At 39.6% G+C, this 14,471-nt stretch overlaps 1 protein-coding gene across 1 annotated transcript in view; it reads left to right on the top strand.

The window, feature by feature from the left end:
* ALK (ALK receptor tyrosine kinase) overlaps positions 1-14,471 on the top strand; it is a 310,600-nt gene that overhangs the window by 248,716 nt on the left and 47,413 nt on the right. Inside the window, exon 9 of the mRNA XM_027659345.1 lies at positions 4,173-4,342. Within this exon, the coding sequence (XP_027515146.1) occupies positions 4,173-4,342 (170 nt within the window). The remainder of the gene's footprint in view (positions 1-4,172; positions 4,343-14,471) is intronic.

The raw sequence follows: 14,471 nt of genomic DNA, 5'->3' as shown, positions 1-14,471 counted from the left end.
TCTGTGTAAATCATATTCCAACTTGCAACTTCAGTTTCTCTTCAACAATGAGATGATTTCCAAGCTTCTTTAATGCCTTACATTTTCTGGGTCAGTGCATTCACATCTGAAAACAATTTCTGCTCTTTCCCATCCCATGAAGAAGACGCAAGACAAGAGTAACAATTTTCAGGAGAATAAATGTCTGCATTTCAAGAACCTACAGTCCCTTGTCTGGCAAATTTTGAGCAATTCCTTTGAGAAAGTGTCATGGAGGGGGAGCAAGGACTGAGGGCAAGAGAACTAAGTAATGTACAGTCTCACAAGATGAAAGACTGTGTTGTGGAGTTGAGGTGTGGGTAGCCAGATAGCCACAGTGAGATCCAACTCCTGTAGTTCCTTGGGAGAAGACTGCCTGTGGACTCTTCTCTGTCTTCTTAAAAATACCTTCCTCCAAACCCTGTTTGAAGTATGTTCTTCTTTTCCCCTTTCTTTGTTTACTAACTTTTCCTGCCAGGTAGGACTGTAATACTAATAGTCAGGGTCATTGCCACTCAGAAAGGTTGGAAAAAGAAACAACTCTCCAGGGTGTCACTGCAGAATGTTTTATTTATGCTGCTCTGAGTGCGTGTCATTGGTCCTCAGTCAGGCATCCCAGAGTTAGTTTATGCTGGAATGTTTCTAGCCATTAAAGTAGACTTACAGGTGTCAGCAGACCCGAACTTCACCCAGACGGTACTTAGTATTTTATTTCTTTTTTTTGCATGAGGAAGTAAAATGCATTGAAATTATGGAGCTTGTGCTAGAAAATCTACATTCCTTGTTTTTCTTCACCTGCCAAACCCTGTTGATATTGATAAGGATTAGGTTTTCTGTTTTTTCTTTCTGGGATGAGTTGAGTCTCCTGTTTGTCAGTTCAGAAATTCCACCAACTCAGAGGCTAAGGGGATTCTCAGAAGGCAGCTTTCCAGATGGTGTTTGCAGTACAATGCATGTAGCCATCTGACCCGAGTTTTGCCTCAATATGCTGTGTATTTGCCGTGGGCTTTCTCTGCCTTTAATTTTCCCCAGATCAGTTTAGAGCATTTCATTTACTGAGTCAGTGGGTTTGCATATGAACAGCTGATCAATGGCTCTGGTGGGTTCTAAAGCCAGAAAGCAAGGTGCCATTGAGCCACTGTCTACCTTCCATGCTTAATTAATTTCTCAGTGATGTTTCTAGTTTCTCAATATTTTGCTGCTAGTTTAACACAGAGGGAGATGTTTGATGCATAATGTTAGGGGTATTCCACCAACGGCCCAGATTTAGATTTTTCCAAATGTGCCACTGCTCTACTTGCAGGATGCACTGTGTGTGTAGTACCATCTGCCATCATTGATGCTGTATTCTGTAGAATGAATGCCAGCCCAATTCGGAAGTCTTTACTGTGGTATCCAGCTCATCATCTGCTCTGGTTCACTTCAGCAGGTGTGAAAAGACCTGGACTGTCCTGCTGTGGAGCTTAGAAACCATGGAAATCACAGCCAAAAATGCCCATTTGGACACAGTGCCAGTCGATTCACTCAGAGCCAGTTCATTAGAGTTTGCATATTGCACTTTGCCAATGAGCTGAACTCCCACATCTATTGCCAGCTACTTCTTTCCTTCAAACAGCTGACATGTGTGCAAAGGCATTCATTCCAATTCATCAATTGCTTCAGCTTTTGCTCTAGTGTTACATTTACAGCTATCAAATGCTCGCTCTTTCCTCACTTCTGACTGAGTAGATGCTGCCTGTTACTGTCTGGCAGGTCTCCAGAAGTGACAGAGGTCTGAAAGCTGCTGCCTAGTAGGAGCTTCAGGGCTTTACCTCTCAAATTTTGAACTATCAAAATGGCACAGTGAAGTTGCTCCAACTCACCTGTATTAAAAATTTCACATACTGTGTTACACAGTGGAGTTAGGATTAGAGTCCTAAAAGTACTTCACATGTGGACTCAGTAAGAGAAGTTGCCTTTCCTGGTATAGTTTGAGGTTTTTAAATTTCCACTGGCATTCCAAAGTTATTCAAACAAAAAGTTTAGTCCTGATCAGTTTTCTTGAAGGAAATTACTTTAGTGGATCTGAAAGGTATTTCAGTAATACCTAAGGGAGAGCAATTTTCAATTTATTTTCAGTAGCCTCATTTCATAGGCACTCAAAAATATAGAATGCTCAAAGAGTTCTTTCATCTTGATTGTCACCTGTTAGGAGCAGCCATGTAGGTACCAAGTTTGAAGGCATCAGCCTCCTATACCATGAACATTTGTCAGCAGCCTCTTCTACCAGCGTTGTTTCCAGTGAACCAGTTAGTGGGTATGAACTCAGCCCTCTTCAACTGCCTCCTTGGCCATCACTTTGTGTTGTATCAGAAAGGGTTTCTGGCCATCCTGCTGGACTCTGCTTTTTCTCTCTGGTGTCTGCAAGGTGAAAATCCTCACATTTAGTGCTATATTTTCCACTGTCTAACATCATGGATATAGACATAGGACTCTGTGAGTCCTTTCCCAGACTTGAGGTGAGAGTGAGCTGGTAGTCAGACTAGACCAGTGTCCAGACTTGACCAGCTTGTCCCCTGAAGTGCTGTGGTCTGGAAGGTGCCTGTGATGGTTTACCAGTCAAAACCTTACTCATCAATTTTGAATGAATGGTCAAAATAACATAACAAAATGAATTCACAGACCCAAAGTGGCATATCTGTTTGTACATTTATCAGTGCTTGGGTCACACAGTACAACAGACCCAGGAGTGATTCCAGGCAAGTGCAGTAATTTTTGGACTGGAGAGAGAGAGAAGAGCCACATCTAGATTTTTTCAGTCTCTGTCATATTTTTGCAGTGTAAAGTCAGTGCTTTCTTTGTAGCTTTGGAGACAGGCAGATGAACTGAAGTGTTTCCCTAAATTCAGTACTAACAATTAATATAATGGATATCCAGAATTTTGTTCCACCCATCCCGATATTGTGAGCATAAATTAGGAATAATAGCAACACTTCTGCCCTTTTGACCCCTAAATCTTATTTGGCTGCCAGGACAAACTTACACTATGAGATAGGAATAGCAAGCAAAATTTAGTAGGTGCATTTTATGCTGAGAAGTGGATATGAATGTTCTGTACTATAAAGCAAGAAAGTTGGTAATTTTATCAGGTGTTCCTGTGTAAAAGCCTAATTCCTAACCTCCTGACTTTGGTGTTGGCTTTGAAGTGCTTAAAAATAGAGGGCTATTTTTTAATATGCATGGATCCTAGATACTGTGCTAAACACTTTCTTGTGTCCAAAACATCCATCATTAATGTAGATTTAATAAACTCATTCTTTCAGCATTCTCACCTCTACTGGTTATTGAGATGAGACTCGGCTCTTGTATGTAATATATATATATATTTTACATACAGTCTTTATCAACAAAGGGCTATTTCCTCCTCTTCTTCACAAGAAATTTAGAAGATTTATAAGTATATATTCATATACTATGGATTGTGGAACTAGTCTGATGTGGAAGGAATTGTTTTTCTCTTTATATAATGAGGGAGAGAAAGTCATAAAATGAGAAAACTACGTGAAATAATTTTACATACAGGGATAAATGCATAAAAATGGATTCAATTACATTATCATAACAGAAATGTTAGAAAAATAGTTCCCCAAAGTATTTTAATTAATAAGAAAAAACCCAAATTATTGCTGAACTTTAATTGGAAAGTCAGTAGAAACTTCGATAGGAAGTAAAAACTGATTTTTTATAAGGGTGTCTGGGGGATGAGGATGTGATTATTAGTGATGCCTGCCTATTGCAGCTCTTCTCCCTGCGTTTTTTGTTGTTGCTGTTGCAATATAAAGGTTTATTGCTGAAAATTTCATTAGTTTTAACTTGAATCTCTTAGGTGGCATCTTAGGGGAGTGTAGTCTTCGTATTGCAGACAATAGAGGTATGAGCTTATCCCTTTAAAATTAGACACATATGTGAAAGCTCAACTTCACAAAAAAAGAGGCCGGTAGTTCCAATGTTAAATAGCATATACTGAGTATTACAGGCTTCCACATCTGTGGAGTTTTCTAAAAGGATTACATGAAAATGAGTGAGGGAGAATCGAATGAAAGAAGAATTGAGAATTTTGTTAACTTTCAAATAATGTTTGTGATGATTAATCTCGTATGTTCTGTTTCTTCTAGCTACGAATGTCATGGCTCATCCATGGTGTCTTGCTGGGAAATATATCCCTGGTGCTGGTCGAGAACAAGACAGGAAAGGAACAGAGCTGGACGTTCTGGCATTCCGATAACAGCGAAGGTTTGGGAATATGGCAGCAGACGATCTTACCTCTCCCAGATATACCAGATAGGTATGGGTCTTCTCTCATTCTCCTTGGTGACCAGTCATTTCATCACTAGCTACCTGGCAATGAAAATGGCCAGCATAGCTCCTGGAAGCTGTTCCCTCAGGGAGAAGCCCTTTGTCCCCGTAAGGTATCTTCTGTTAGATGTGGGGAATGAGAATACCGAGTGTTTTGAGCAAAGCACACAATTTTACAAGTCCTGAATTGAAGTCTTGGTTCACAATGGGTCAATGGGTAGCCTACAGCAAGGCACTTAAACTCCTGTATCTACATTTCAGTGACTGGAAACCATTCACTTTGCTTACTGTTCTGTGTTGAATGTTTGATCCACTTACGTGGTTTGGTAGAGTTGGATGTGAGCTCCACAGCTGATTTTTTTTTTTCTGGGTATCAAACCCTCAGCGTTCAATGGTCTAGATCTGAGGATGAAAGAGGTAGGAGGAGAACCTGCTGCAAAATCTGACAAGGATCCATCTAAACACCTTTATGTTAGCTGTAGCTACCACCTTAATAAAGAGCTGTCTCAGTTACAGCTATATTCTGTCTTTAGGCATAAAGTTTATCTGGTAGCACATGCTTGATCTGGTAGCATATGCTTATTTAGAGTGTTGGTTTAGCTGTTTCTTACAAGTCAGCTTTAAGGGAATATTCTTGTTAATTGTTTACTTTCTGTGTGTGCTCTGGCTTATACTGTTTCTAGAGAAGACACAGACATACTTCACCTCCAGCTGCCCTGGCCCTTAGGCTGCAAGATGCCTCTACAGTCTGTGTCATGAGCACTGGTGTCCTTTGTCTTTTTGGGAATCTGTGCCCTAGAAATAATGGATTTCGTTAAGGCATAGTTTGCCTCATAAGAACTTTGAACAAACATGGTATGAATATGTCTTCTATCTTACTGGCTCTTGGGGATGCACGTAGGCTGCAAATACAGCAAGGACACTGCCAATGCTTCGGTCCTGAATGTATAATTAATATGTGTGCGTCAAAGATTTAAAAAATACCAGCATTAGGCTTATTGTGCAGTCACTGCTGAAGCACCATTTGTAAAAATACCTGGTTGCTTCATTCCCTTCAGCTGTGTTTCCTTTGAAGAATGGTATATTTTGCCATTATTATTTATGTGATTTATTTTCTAATGTTGCCAGGGGAATGTTTTGTACCTGAATTATTCTGTACCCTTGTACTATTGCTTTCCTTTAAATTCTCTCTGGTTGCACAGTCGGGCAGAGAATACTTTGATCTTAGGAGCCGGGCTAGCAGTGGTTCATGTGGAATCACAGATTCAGCTGATAACACATGCTGACTATTATGTATAAGATGATGCTGACACCCTTACTTCCCTGTTACTTACAGAGAAAGACAAATGAGTTCCCTGAAGGAAGGGAGTTTGTTGGAGGTTAAGACATGAGCAAGGAAAACTTTGAAGTTTTGATGCCTCTTGAAAAGTTTTTGTCCCTATTTATTCACAGAAAGTGCACTATTTTAATGAATTTTTCTTCTAAGATTGATGTAGTTGAAATCAATCCTTCCGGGGAAGAAACAAATCTCCTGTGAGACTTGGAAATACTGCAGGTATCTTTCTCACCATCTCAAAACCTGTTTCTTAGGAAATCTGGACTGATGTACAAATTAGGAAGGAATTCTATGGAAGTATACACCAAAATGGTACCAGTGAGACTCCAGAGTATAAATGAAGATAAATGACGGTTCTATTGAATAGTAAGAAGTACTTAATTGATGTGAACGCAATGCTGGTGCTGCTGAAGTCTTACTGTGTCTGTCTTTTTCTAATTGGTTCCTGTCTCAGAAGCTGTGAGGGTCTTAGAAGAACCACAATATTGCAGATATTCCTACAGGAGGAGCTGAAAGTTTAAATCACCTTACAGAAGTAAAACTCTTGAATAAGGCACACCAGTGCACCATTTTCACACAAAATTAAAGCACATTCCATTGTGTTTGGGAAGCTGAATGGAAAGTGTTATTAATAACAAGATAATATGCTCTAAAACTGCTTAAAAGCATGCTTGTTTAAAAGCTGCTTAGACATAATTTCCATGTTTGGCTTATAGCACTTCAAAGAATCATTAGGAAGACTTCCAAGAAATTAGATCAGCTCTATCTTTAGGAACAGACGTTTCTTAAATGTTTGATATCCTTCAGGCTGTTGGGAGAAATTATATTTTGGCAGAAAATCACAGCTAAACATTTCAGGTGAATTGGCAGTACCAGAAAGGAGGGAGGAGTAAGACAAAGTAGCTAAATTGGGACTGAGGGATATTAGATTTCTAGCATTGAATTCACCTGGGCAACCCTAGACTTAATTTCCAGGAGTATGATTAGGAGAGGACTGTCTTCTTTCCTTACATTTGATCCTTACGAAAGCATCCAGTTGCAATTTCACCCTGTGTAGACTTGCAAGAAGCTGAAGTGCTTCTTGTAAGCTTGTAAGCTTGGCACTTCACATCTTCCTGAAGTTAACCTCTCCTTCCTTGTTCTGGAAGATGTTGGCAGAACAGTCTTGAGAGTCGGCTCATGTGGTGTGTGGATTAACAGAGCTGTAGCCCAGTTCCAAATTCTCAGTATCTTCTGTGCACGGAGGAGGAAGGGCAAAGGGCCTGGTGAAGCACAGGTTGTCAAAGCAGCTACAATTAAGGAAGCCAGTTGTGTGCAAGAGCTCCTTAAACTGTTGGATAAACAGGTTGTGCCTACCAGAGGCAAAAGTCAACATCCCCAGAGGTACTGTATTTTAACTTGCCACTTAGATAGGCTCAGCTCGAACTAACAATCCTTCCTGTGATTCATTTAGCCCCTGTAGAGCCACCTACCCCTCTCTGAAGGACACATTATCTGCAAATCAAATAATCTTCACAGATTAGTGAAAGATAGAGAACTGGTCATTTTTAATTACTGGAATTCACACATTAGTGCAGTATGACAACATTTGGGTTGAGAGTAGTGTAGAGAACCTCGTTATTGTAAGCTTGTTTCGTTTGATGGAAAATTACTGCTTGTTTTCCAGTGAAAAGTGATGAGTCTGTTGAGGATTGTTCTTTGTTAACTTTACAGAAAGGCAAGTAGGAAACAGGCTTGGAAGCTCTGCTGTAGCTGGCAGTTTGGGCTTGGTTTTTTTATATATTGGCTTTTAGTTAGTACATGTGAGCCTAAATTTTAGTAATGATATAGTTTTGGGAGTGTGACAGCAAGAGCAAACAGAAGCCTGATGTAATGGAAGATGAGTGATTCGTGTAGCTAATAATTAGCCATTCTGTTAGTTAAACAGTATGGTTAAGGTATATCACAAAGATAACATACAAGCACCTACAGCTCAGTGATTCTCTGAAGCTTACTGTAGGCTGATGCTCATTATCACCAACCCGCTTAGCAACTGTTTTTCTACACAGTGTGAAAGGTGGGAAAGGATTAACTCTAATAGGCTGAAACCTGGCTGGAAAATTAATACTTTAAGAAACAAATTCCAAATCTCTTGATTTTTGCTCCCTTGATGAATCTGAGGCCAGTTGTGTGGAGCAGCATGTCGACTAAATATTCTATGGGTACCTCTATACCACCTGGCTGAACTTGCCTGAAAGTGGACTCCGCATGAGCCAGCCCAGCCCAGCTCAGGTCTTTTAAGACCTATATTCTCTACTAAACCTGTCCTGTCCTTTAAAGTTTTCCTTGTAATCTCTGTGAGAGAAACCTGCTAAGAATGGCTAATATTAATACCAACCTGTCCGACCTCAGCAAAGTCTTATGACAAAAGAATATTGTATAGAAATATAAAGGGAATTTAAATGTGTTTACTGGTTAGAAAAGTTTCCTTGGTCTCCTTTCTTCTTAAATTTATTTTTTTTTTGCTATTACAAAGTCTAAATTTGTAGGCAGTCTTAAGCAGAAGTGGCCAGGTGGGGGAAGGAGGAGTGAGAAGAGTTTACTTGAGGGCCTAAAAACTAAATTTTCAGTCATAAATAGCATCACCATTTGCCTTGTCACTGAAAGCAAGGCTAGGTCCTGTGTTCTTCAAACAGGGCAACATGTTCAGAAAGTAAAAATCAATTTTCTCTTGGTCCCATTGTGCTCAGAGAGCTTCAAAATTATTTTCTTGCTGATGACCTTCTCCTGAACACAGACTGAGGAGTTTTATTATGTTGGAAGGGAAAAATATGACTTACCTGGAAGGCTAGGTAAGGAAGAGACCTTCCTAAAGAAGAAAGCAAAAAGGTCTACAGGCTTTACAATATCACCTCAGAAGGTGATATTCTGTTGCAACAAGTCAGAATTCATGTCCAAATTATTGTACTTTCTGTTTCTTTAAACTGACCTCGTTACCTATTCCGATCTTTCTGACCCGCTGGATTTTTACGAACTGCACTGGTTCTCATTAGGTTTTTTGTCTATATATCAATGAGGGATTCCCTTTCAGTCCATAGGAGTGAGATCCTTTGTTCAATCTGGCTTCTTCAGCAACTCTGGTCCCAAAGGCAACCAAAGCAGCTGGGGACATTCTCACTCATTTCTGCAGTAAAAAGACAAGTAAAAAGAAACTGTCTCATATCATACCACTCTGCTGTTATCTCTGTCAGCTGTGGCTAAGCACTCTTTTTGTCCAATAGTTTTTCTTGCATTGCCCTGTCTGTCACACTCCTTTCACATTTTTTGTATAATAAGTTTCTGGGTATCAGGTTTTCCATCAAGGAAGAAAAATGAAAGGAAGGTTCTTGGCAACATTTTTGATCCAGAGGCCTGTTTATATCATGTTATTCCTAAACTTTCTTCCCATTCTTCTATGAAGAAACAGGGACCCTCCATACAAGCTAGACATATGTCTCCCTACACATTAGTACCACATATACATTATTTGGTCATATCTACACCCAGATGTCTTTAGCCTCTCTTCTTACATCCATCCCACAAGCCTAGCCTGTGTTGCCTTGAGGTGGTCACACATTACTTTATTAAAAACAGTGAGACTTTAACACTCATATCACTGCTCTTCTGCTCTCTAGGATTAACTCTGTCTGTCTGCTACCATCCTCCTCCTGAAATGGAGTTATTCTTCCAGTGACTGTTCTGTGCATCTGAAGAGGCGGTTTTGCTGACAGTGTGTGCAGAGTATCTGTGACAGATTTTGTACGTGCATGTATTCTGCATGATTGCCTTAAATAACATGTTTGAATCTCAACCTTTATTACTAGCTATTAAGTAACTTCCTGCATGGCAATTCTATCACTGTAACTGAGTTGGTGAACATGCTTGTATTTCTCCAAATAATCTTGTTCCGTCTAAATGTGTCTTTTATCCCAAATAGTAAGTATTCCTTTGTAAAGTGAGCTAACAATGCATCATTTGTAACAGAGAAGTTAATGGGAACCCGAAGGTAATAAGGGTTAGTGACCTGAAACTTCTGCTTTCTGTACATACCTTGGTCTCAAGCAGGTTCAGCCGTAATTATTTTAGCTAGGTAGAGAGAGAAATCAGTTCCATCAGAGATAAACCATTACAAGTTATGAAATGAGATCTGTACATACAGAACACGCTGTGTTCGTGTCACTACATGGGGGATTGAGCACAGAGGAGATTAACGTTCAATCTTGGTTAATAATCCACGTCTTTATAATAAAAAGAAAAGAAATAATGATTATGAGCCTTTCTAAAATAATGGCATGAAGACAGCTGCCTGAGTCTGGCTAATAGAAACCTGAACTCTCTGTATGAGCCAGGGACAGTATTTAGGTGGCATTCAGAGTAGTTGCTGAAGGGAGGGAGCTGCAAAATTTGCATAAAATCAGCTTCTGAGGTCTTCAATTCAAGAAGAATGTTTTTCACTTCCATCCCAACAGAAGAGGATAGAATATATGCAAAAGTATTTTGAATACATGAACATAAACATTTCTGTGCAATGAAGTCTTAAGGATAGGTGACATAGGCAAAAGAGTTTGTCCTCATGGAAACTATACCAATGCAGCTATAGATCTATCCTCGTAATTTTAGTTCTGCATTTCCCTCTGTAAATAAGCCTCAGATATTTTGGGGGAAGCAGTCTTCTGTTAGGATCAAGCCCAGAAGCTTTGATGTTATCCTGTTTCTGTCATGTTTAACTAAATAATATTAACCAAATAACTCAATATATTTAACCAAATGCTAGGTCCTACCTTTCAACTGTTCATCTAGATTCAAATTTCATGTATTGGGCCAAAGAAGCAAACCAAAAAAAGCTCATTTGGTACCATTTCTTGTCTGTGACTCTGAAGTATTTGATCAGCAGTCACCCTTGAGTGGTTTTTGAATTTATGTAAAATTTGTATCCTTCAAACAGCTGAGCCGATGTTCCCCAAAGAGGAGAGTTGTATTATGGGGGTTTTATCCACTTGGTACAGCATTTCCTATTTGCCTCAAACAGAATGTTTTTTAAAAATAGACCTTTGTATGCATTTGCTTTCACAGCTCAGCTAACACTCAACTCTACAGGATGTAACTTGTGCTTTCCAATTGTCATACGTGTAAGGAACCTTTTTTATAACTGTGCTCCAGGTCAATTAGGGTAAAAGAAGAAGCAGTTAAGAATTAATTTCCACAGTCCACAAGTAATGATTTTTCTGATAACCAAGTTATTAAAGTGTTTTTTTAACAGCAATATTTTCATTCCAATGAAATATCTTACAAACACAGACATATTTGATGAGGATTTGGATTCCATGTGAGGAAGTTGCTGGGGTATATTAAACAACAGTCATGACAAACTTACCAGCGCTAATTTTGCTGGTCCTGTATAATTGCCTTCAGGAATATTCTTTCATGGCTATTCCCTACAGCATCTGTGTTTGCAGTGATGTCTGTGCAGTGCTGTGAACCGGTGTCCATTCTGTACAGGTGCCAGTTGAAGTACTGGGAGTGCAGTCAGTTCCCACTTTGATCTGTTCAAAAATACCAGTGAGGCATCGCCACCTCCAGCGTGGTAATGAGTCATTACAATAACATGTGCTTCTGGTGTTTCAGTATCAGCTTCTACCAAAGTCAAAGGGAGTTGTTTCATTGATTTCAGGGATCAAACGGAAAGAAAAAAAAAAAAGGAGGGGGCAAGGGAACGAGATTGTCTGTGGGGTTTTTTCCATCTCACTGATGTGTGACATTTCCATCTTCAGTTTTGATTAAATTTCCCTTAATTAGCCCATTAAGCTAAAATCACCAAAGCTAGTGATTGAAATGTTGGTTAACTGATGATCTTGTTTCAATGGAATTTGAAAGACATCATATTTCTAAATTAATAGTGGCATTAAACTGGAGAAAATAAAATGATGAACTATTTGTTGCAGAAATGCTGGTCTCAAGAGAAGGTTTGTACTGAACTGCATTTCTGTTAGGAAAAAATAAGATTAATAGACAAGCAAAGCAGCACTGATGGTTCTAACAGTGTTTAGCATTCACATGATTTTTGTATTTTGGAAGGATTTCTGTCTTTTTTTCATCCCTGGTGAACTTCTGGAAATTTCTTGCGTATTTTGGTCCCAGTGCTCCTGCAGGTGAAATCAGCAAGGTTCACTCTTAACTTGAATGAACTGTAAATAAAAGTAAAATGCAACCTATTGCATTCTGATATGGGTATGTTAGATGGCATTCCCTTGAGCAACAGAAATACTGGTTTGTATCATGCCTTCAACTTCTTAGGAGCTGAACATTTGGTAGTTCTCATAAGAACAACCCTTTATTGTCTGAAGAGGCATGACTTGAGAAGTGCATCAAAGCATAACATCTTGGGGCACGAACCTTAGGTTCTACCAAGGAAATTGCCTGAAGCTATTTTTAGAAGTGCTTCATTGCCTGGAGGTACAAGGAGGGGTACATAGTAGTCTTTGCAGAAGTATCTGTCTCTTCTTTTATGTTTCTTGAGCTAAAGTCTGCAGAAGTGGAGGGAAAAGCTGACAGATACGAACTGCTTATTTGTCTTGATAATTAATTTCCCAGCCTCAGTTTAACACCTTACAATCATAAATTCACATCAAAGTGTCCCTGTCTCCAAGTGGCATTTAGTGTAGACCCTCAGGAAAGAGGCTGAGGATCAAATGCATCACAGATTTGGTTTCAGCGGTCCCTTCAATGTAGCACCAAGGTTCACTGTGGGCAGGGCAGGGCATTGATTTTCAGACACAGCCAGCTGAAAAATGTGCAGCTGAATCAGTTTCCACCTTACCTTTTCCTGGACATTTCAGCAGCATAGAAGAGGAAACAAGAAGCTTCTACTGAGCTACAGCCTGTACTTAACAGCCTAAGTTGCTGGTTTTCCATAACATAACAGACTGTGAGCAGTGGTGGTTCGGGACCTGTTTCAGTCATCTCTGCTGCTGGCACAGTAACTTGCAGGGAAAAAAGTAAATCAGAGCCCACTGTGTCTATCCAACAGCTTTTGTTTAAGTCTTGTATGGCAAGTCTCAAACTGAACAGCTTATGTTTATGCTAGAGCTTGTAATTTCATTTGAAGTGTTGTGGGATGTCAGCTGTAGAGCAAATGAGGGAAAGAGGCAGGGAGAGGGCAGCCAATTCAGCTGGAAGCCAATTTAATATCCAAGGATTTTGTGTTCCTTCCAGTTCTCTTCCTAGACATACCCACAGGGGGTTTTAGGTATCCCAGATAAGAACTGTGAGACTGCTGACAGCATCGGACTGCAGTTGTACTTCGTATGGATTGGAAAGGCAAAAAATACACTTTTGTGATCTTCAGATTTGTATGGATGGAGCTGCCACCTTTTGAGCTGGTAAAGATGGATCATTTAGCAAGGAAAATTACATCTTGCTATTCCTCTGATGCTAGGGGTACTCTTCCTTCACCATATCTACTATTATTTGTGACAATCACCTGCTCTTTCACGGTAGCTGCTCATGTCTTTAGAACTTAAAAAGCTGGTTTTAGAGAAGTCTCTCCATGTGTCCAGTGCATATCTCCAGAGTGAGAAATTTCATTATTGAAGCATCATTGTTTTTCCTTACCAGAAATAAAGGAGGAACATTGCAACTATATCAGATCTTTTCTGTTGTGAATGGACTGTATTCTGTTCTAAACCCCTTACACCGTTCAGAAGCTAACAGGAGTTTTTCCTGTTTCAAGTCTTCGCTGTAGTCGGGTCAGCTTTTCTGACCATGTCCCCACCTGTAGCTTAGCAAGAACACCAATTGCAGGAGATGATGCCACTTCAATCCAGATATGCTCAAAGGAATGTGAATCCCTGGGGTCTGTTTTGGCTTTTGCCAAACCTCACTGTCATCTCTGGTGATGAAAGCTGCACTGTTTGAGAACAACATGGAAGTTGGTTATGTTTGTTGACTGAGTCAGGAGGCTCAGTCAAAATCTGCATTCAAAACACAGGAACATGCTGTCCCAGAGTAAATATGCATATGACTAGAGAAACTACAGCTGAATTTTGAAGTTTTGAGGTTGGTTTGCTGGTAAAGGAGTGGTAGTATTTAAAAACAATAGGAGTCAACAAGACCAATGTAAGCATACTGATAGCATACTGAGAGAAAATATTTTAGACCCAGTGCTATGCATAAAGGACCAGAGTCTGTGAGAAGAAAAAAAGTTCTGCTGGGTGTTTAGATTCTTGCTGCAAGGAAGAGGCAGAATTTCTAAAGCCTTTCTAAATACATAGGGCTGCTCCTCAAAATACCATGTTCTGTATAGTATTTGGTTTTCTTGTCTAAACCAAAACACCTGCAAGAATTCACCTTCTGATTGACTACTTATATCTAAGAGATGGAGCAGGAACCATCAGCAATAGATCTACATTAAAGAGACCCACGAATGATTTAACTTCTGCTGGCATAAAACATCAAGATACACCAGATAATTAGATTTAAATAATATTTTGTATTCATTTGCAGCTTGTTCTACAGCTCATGTATTTATAGGCTTGATGCAACCTCTCAGCGTTGTATCTGACTTCTGGGCCATGGCCGGCTGCTTTTAGAAATTGTTCTCCTTCCTAAGCAGAATATTATGATTTTATGTGGCAGATATGCACTGGGAGAATGTGAACTTACTAAGCCAAGAGAAAACCTAAATCTCTGAGTGCACAGAATTATAATACATGGTCAATATACTGTCAGATTTGAAGTATTTGGTTATGGGTTATTTTTTGCTCTT

Source organism: Corapipo altera, unplaced genomic scaffold (assembly GCF_003945725.1).
Source record: "Corapipo altera isolate COAL_440 unplaced genomic scaffold, ASM394572v1 48, whole genome shotgun sequence".
In the NCBI taxonomy this organism is placed as follows: domain Eukaryota; kingdom Metazoa; phylum Chordata; class Aves; order Passeriformes; family Pipridae; genus Corapipo; species Corapipo altera.
The sequence above is the reverse complement of the archived record's forward strand: the minus strand, read 5'-3'. Positions and strand labels throughout refer to the sequence as shown.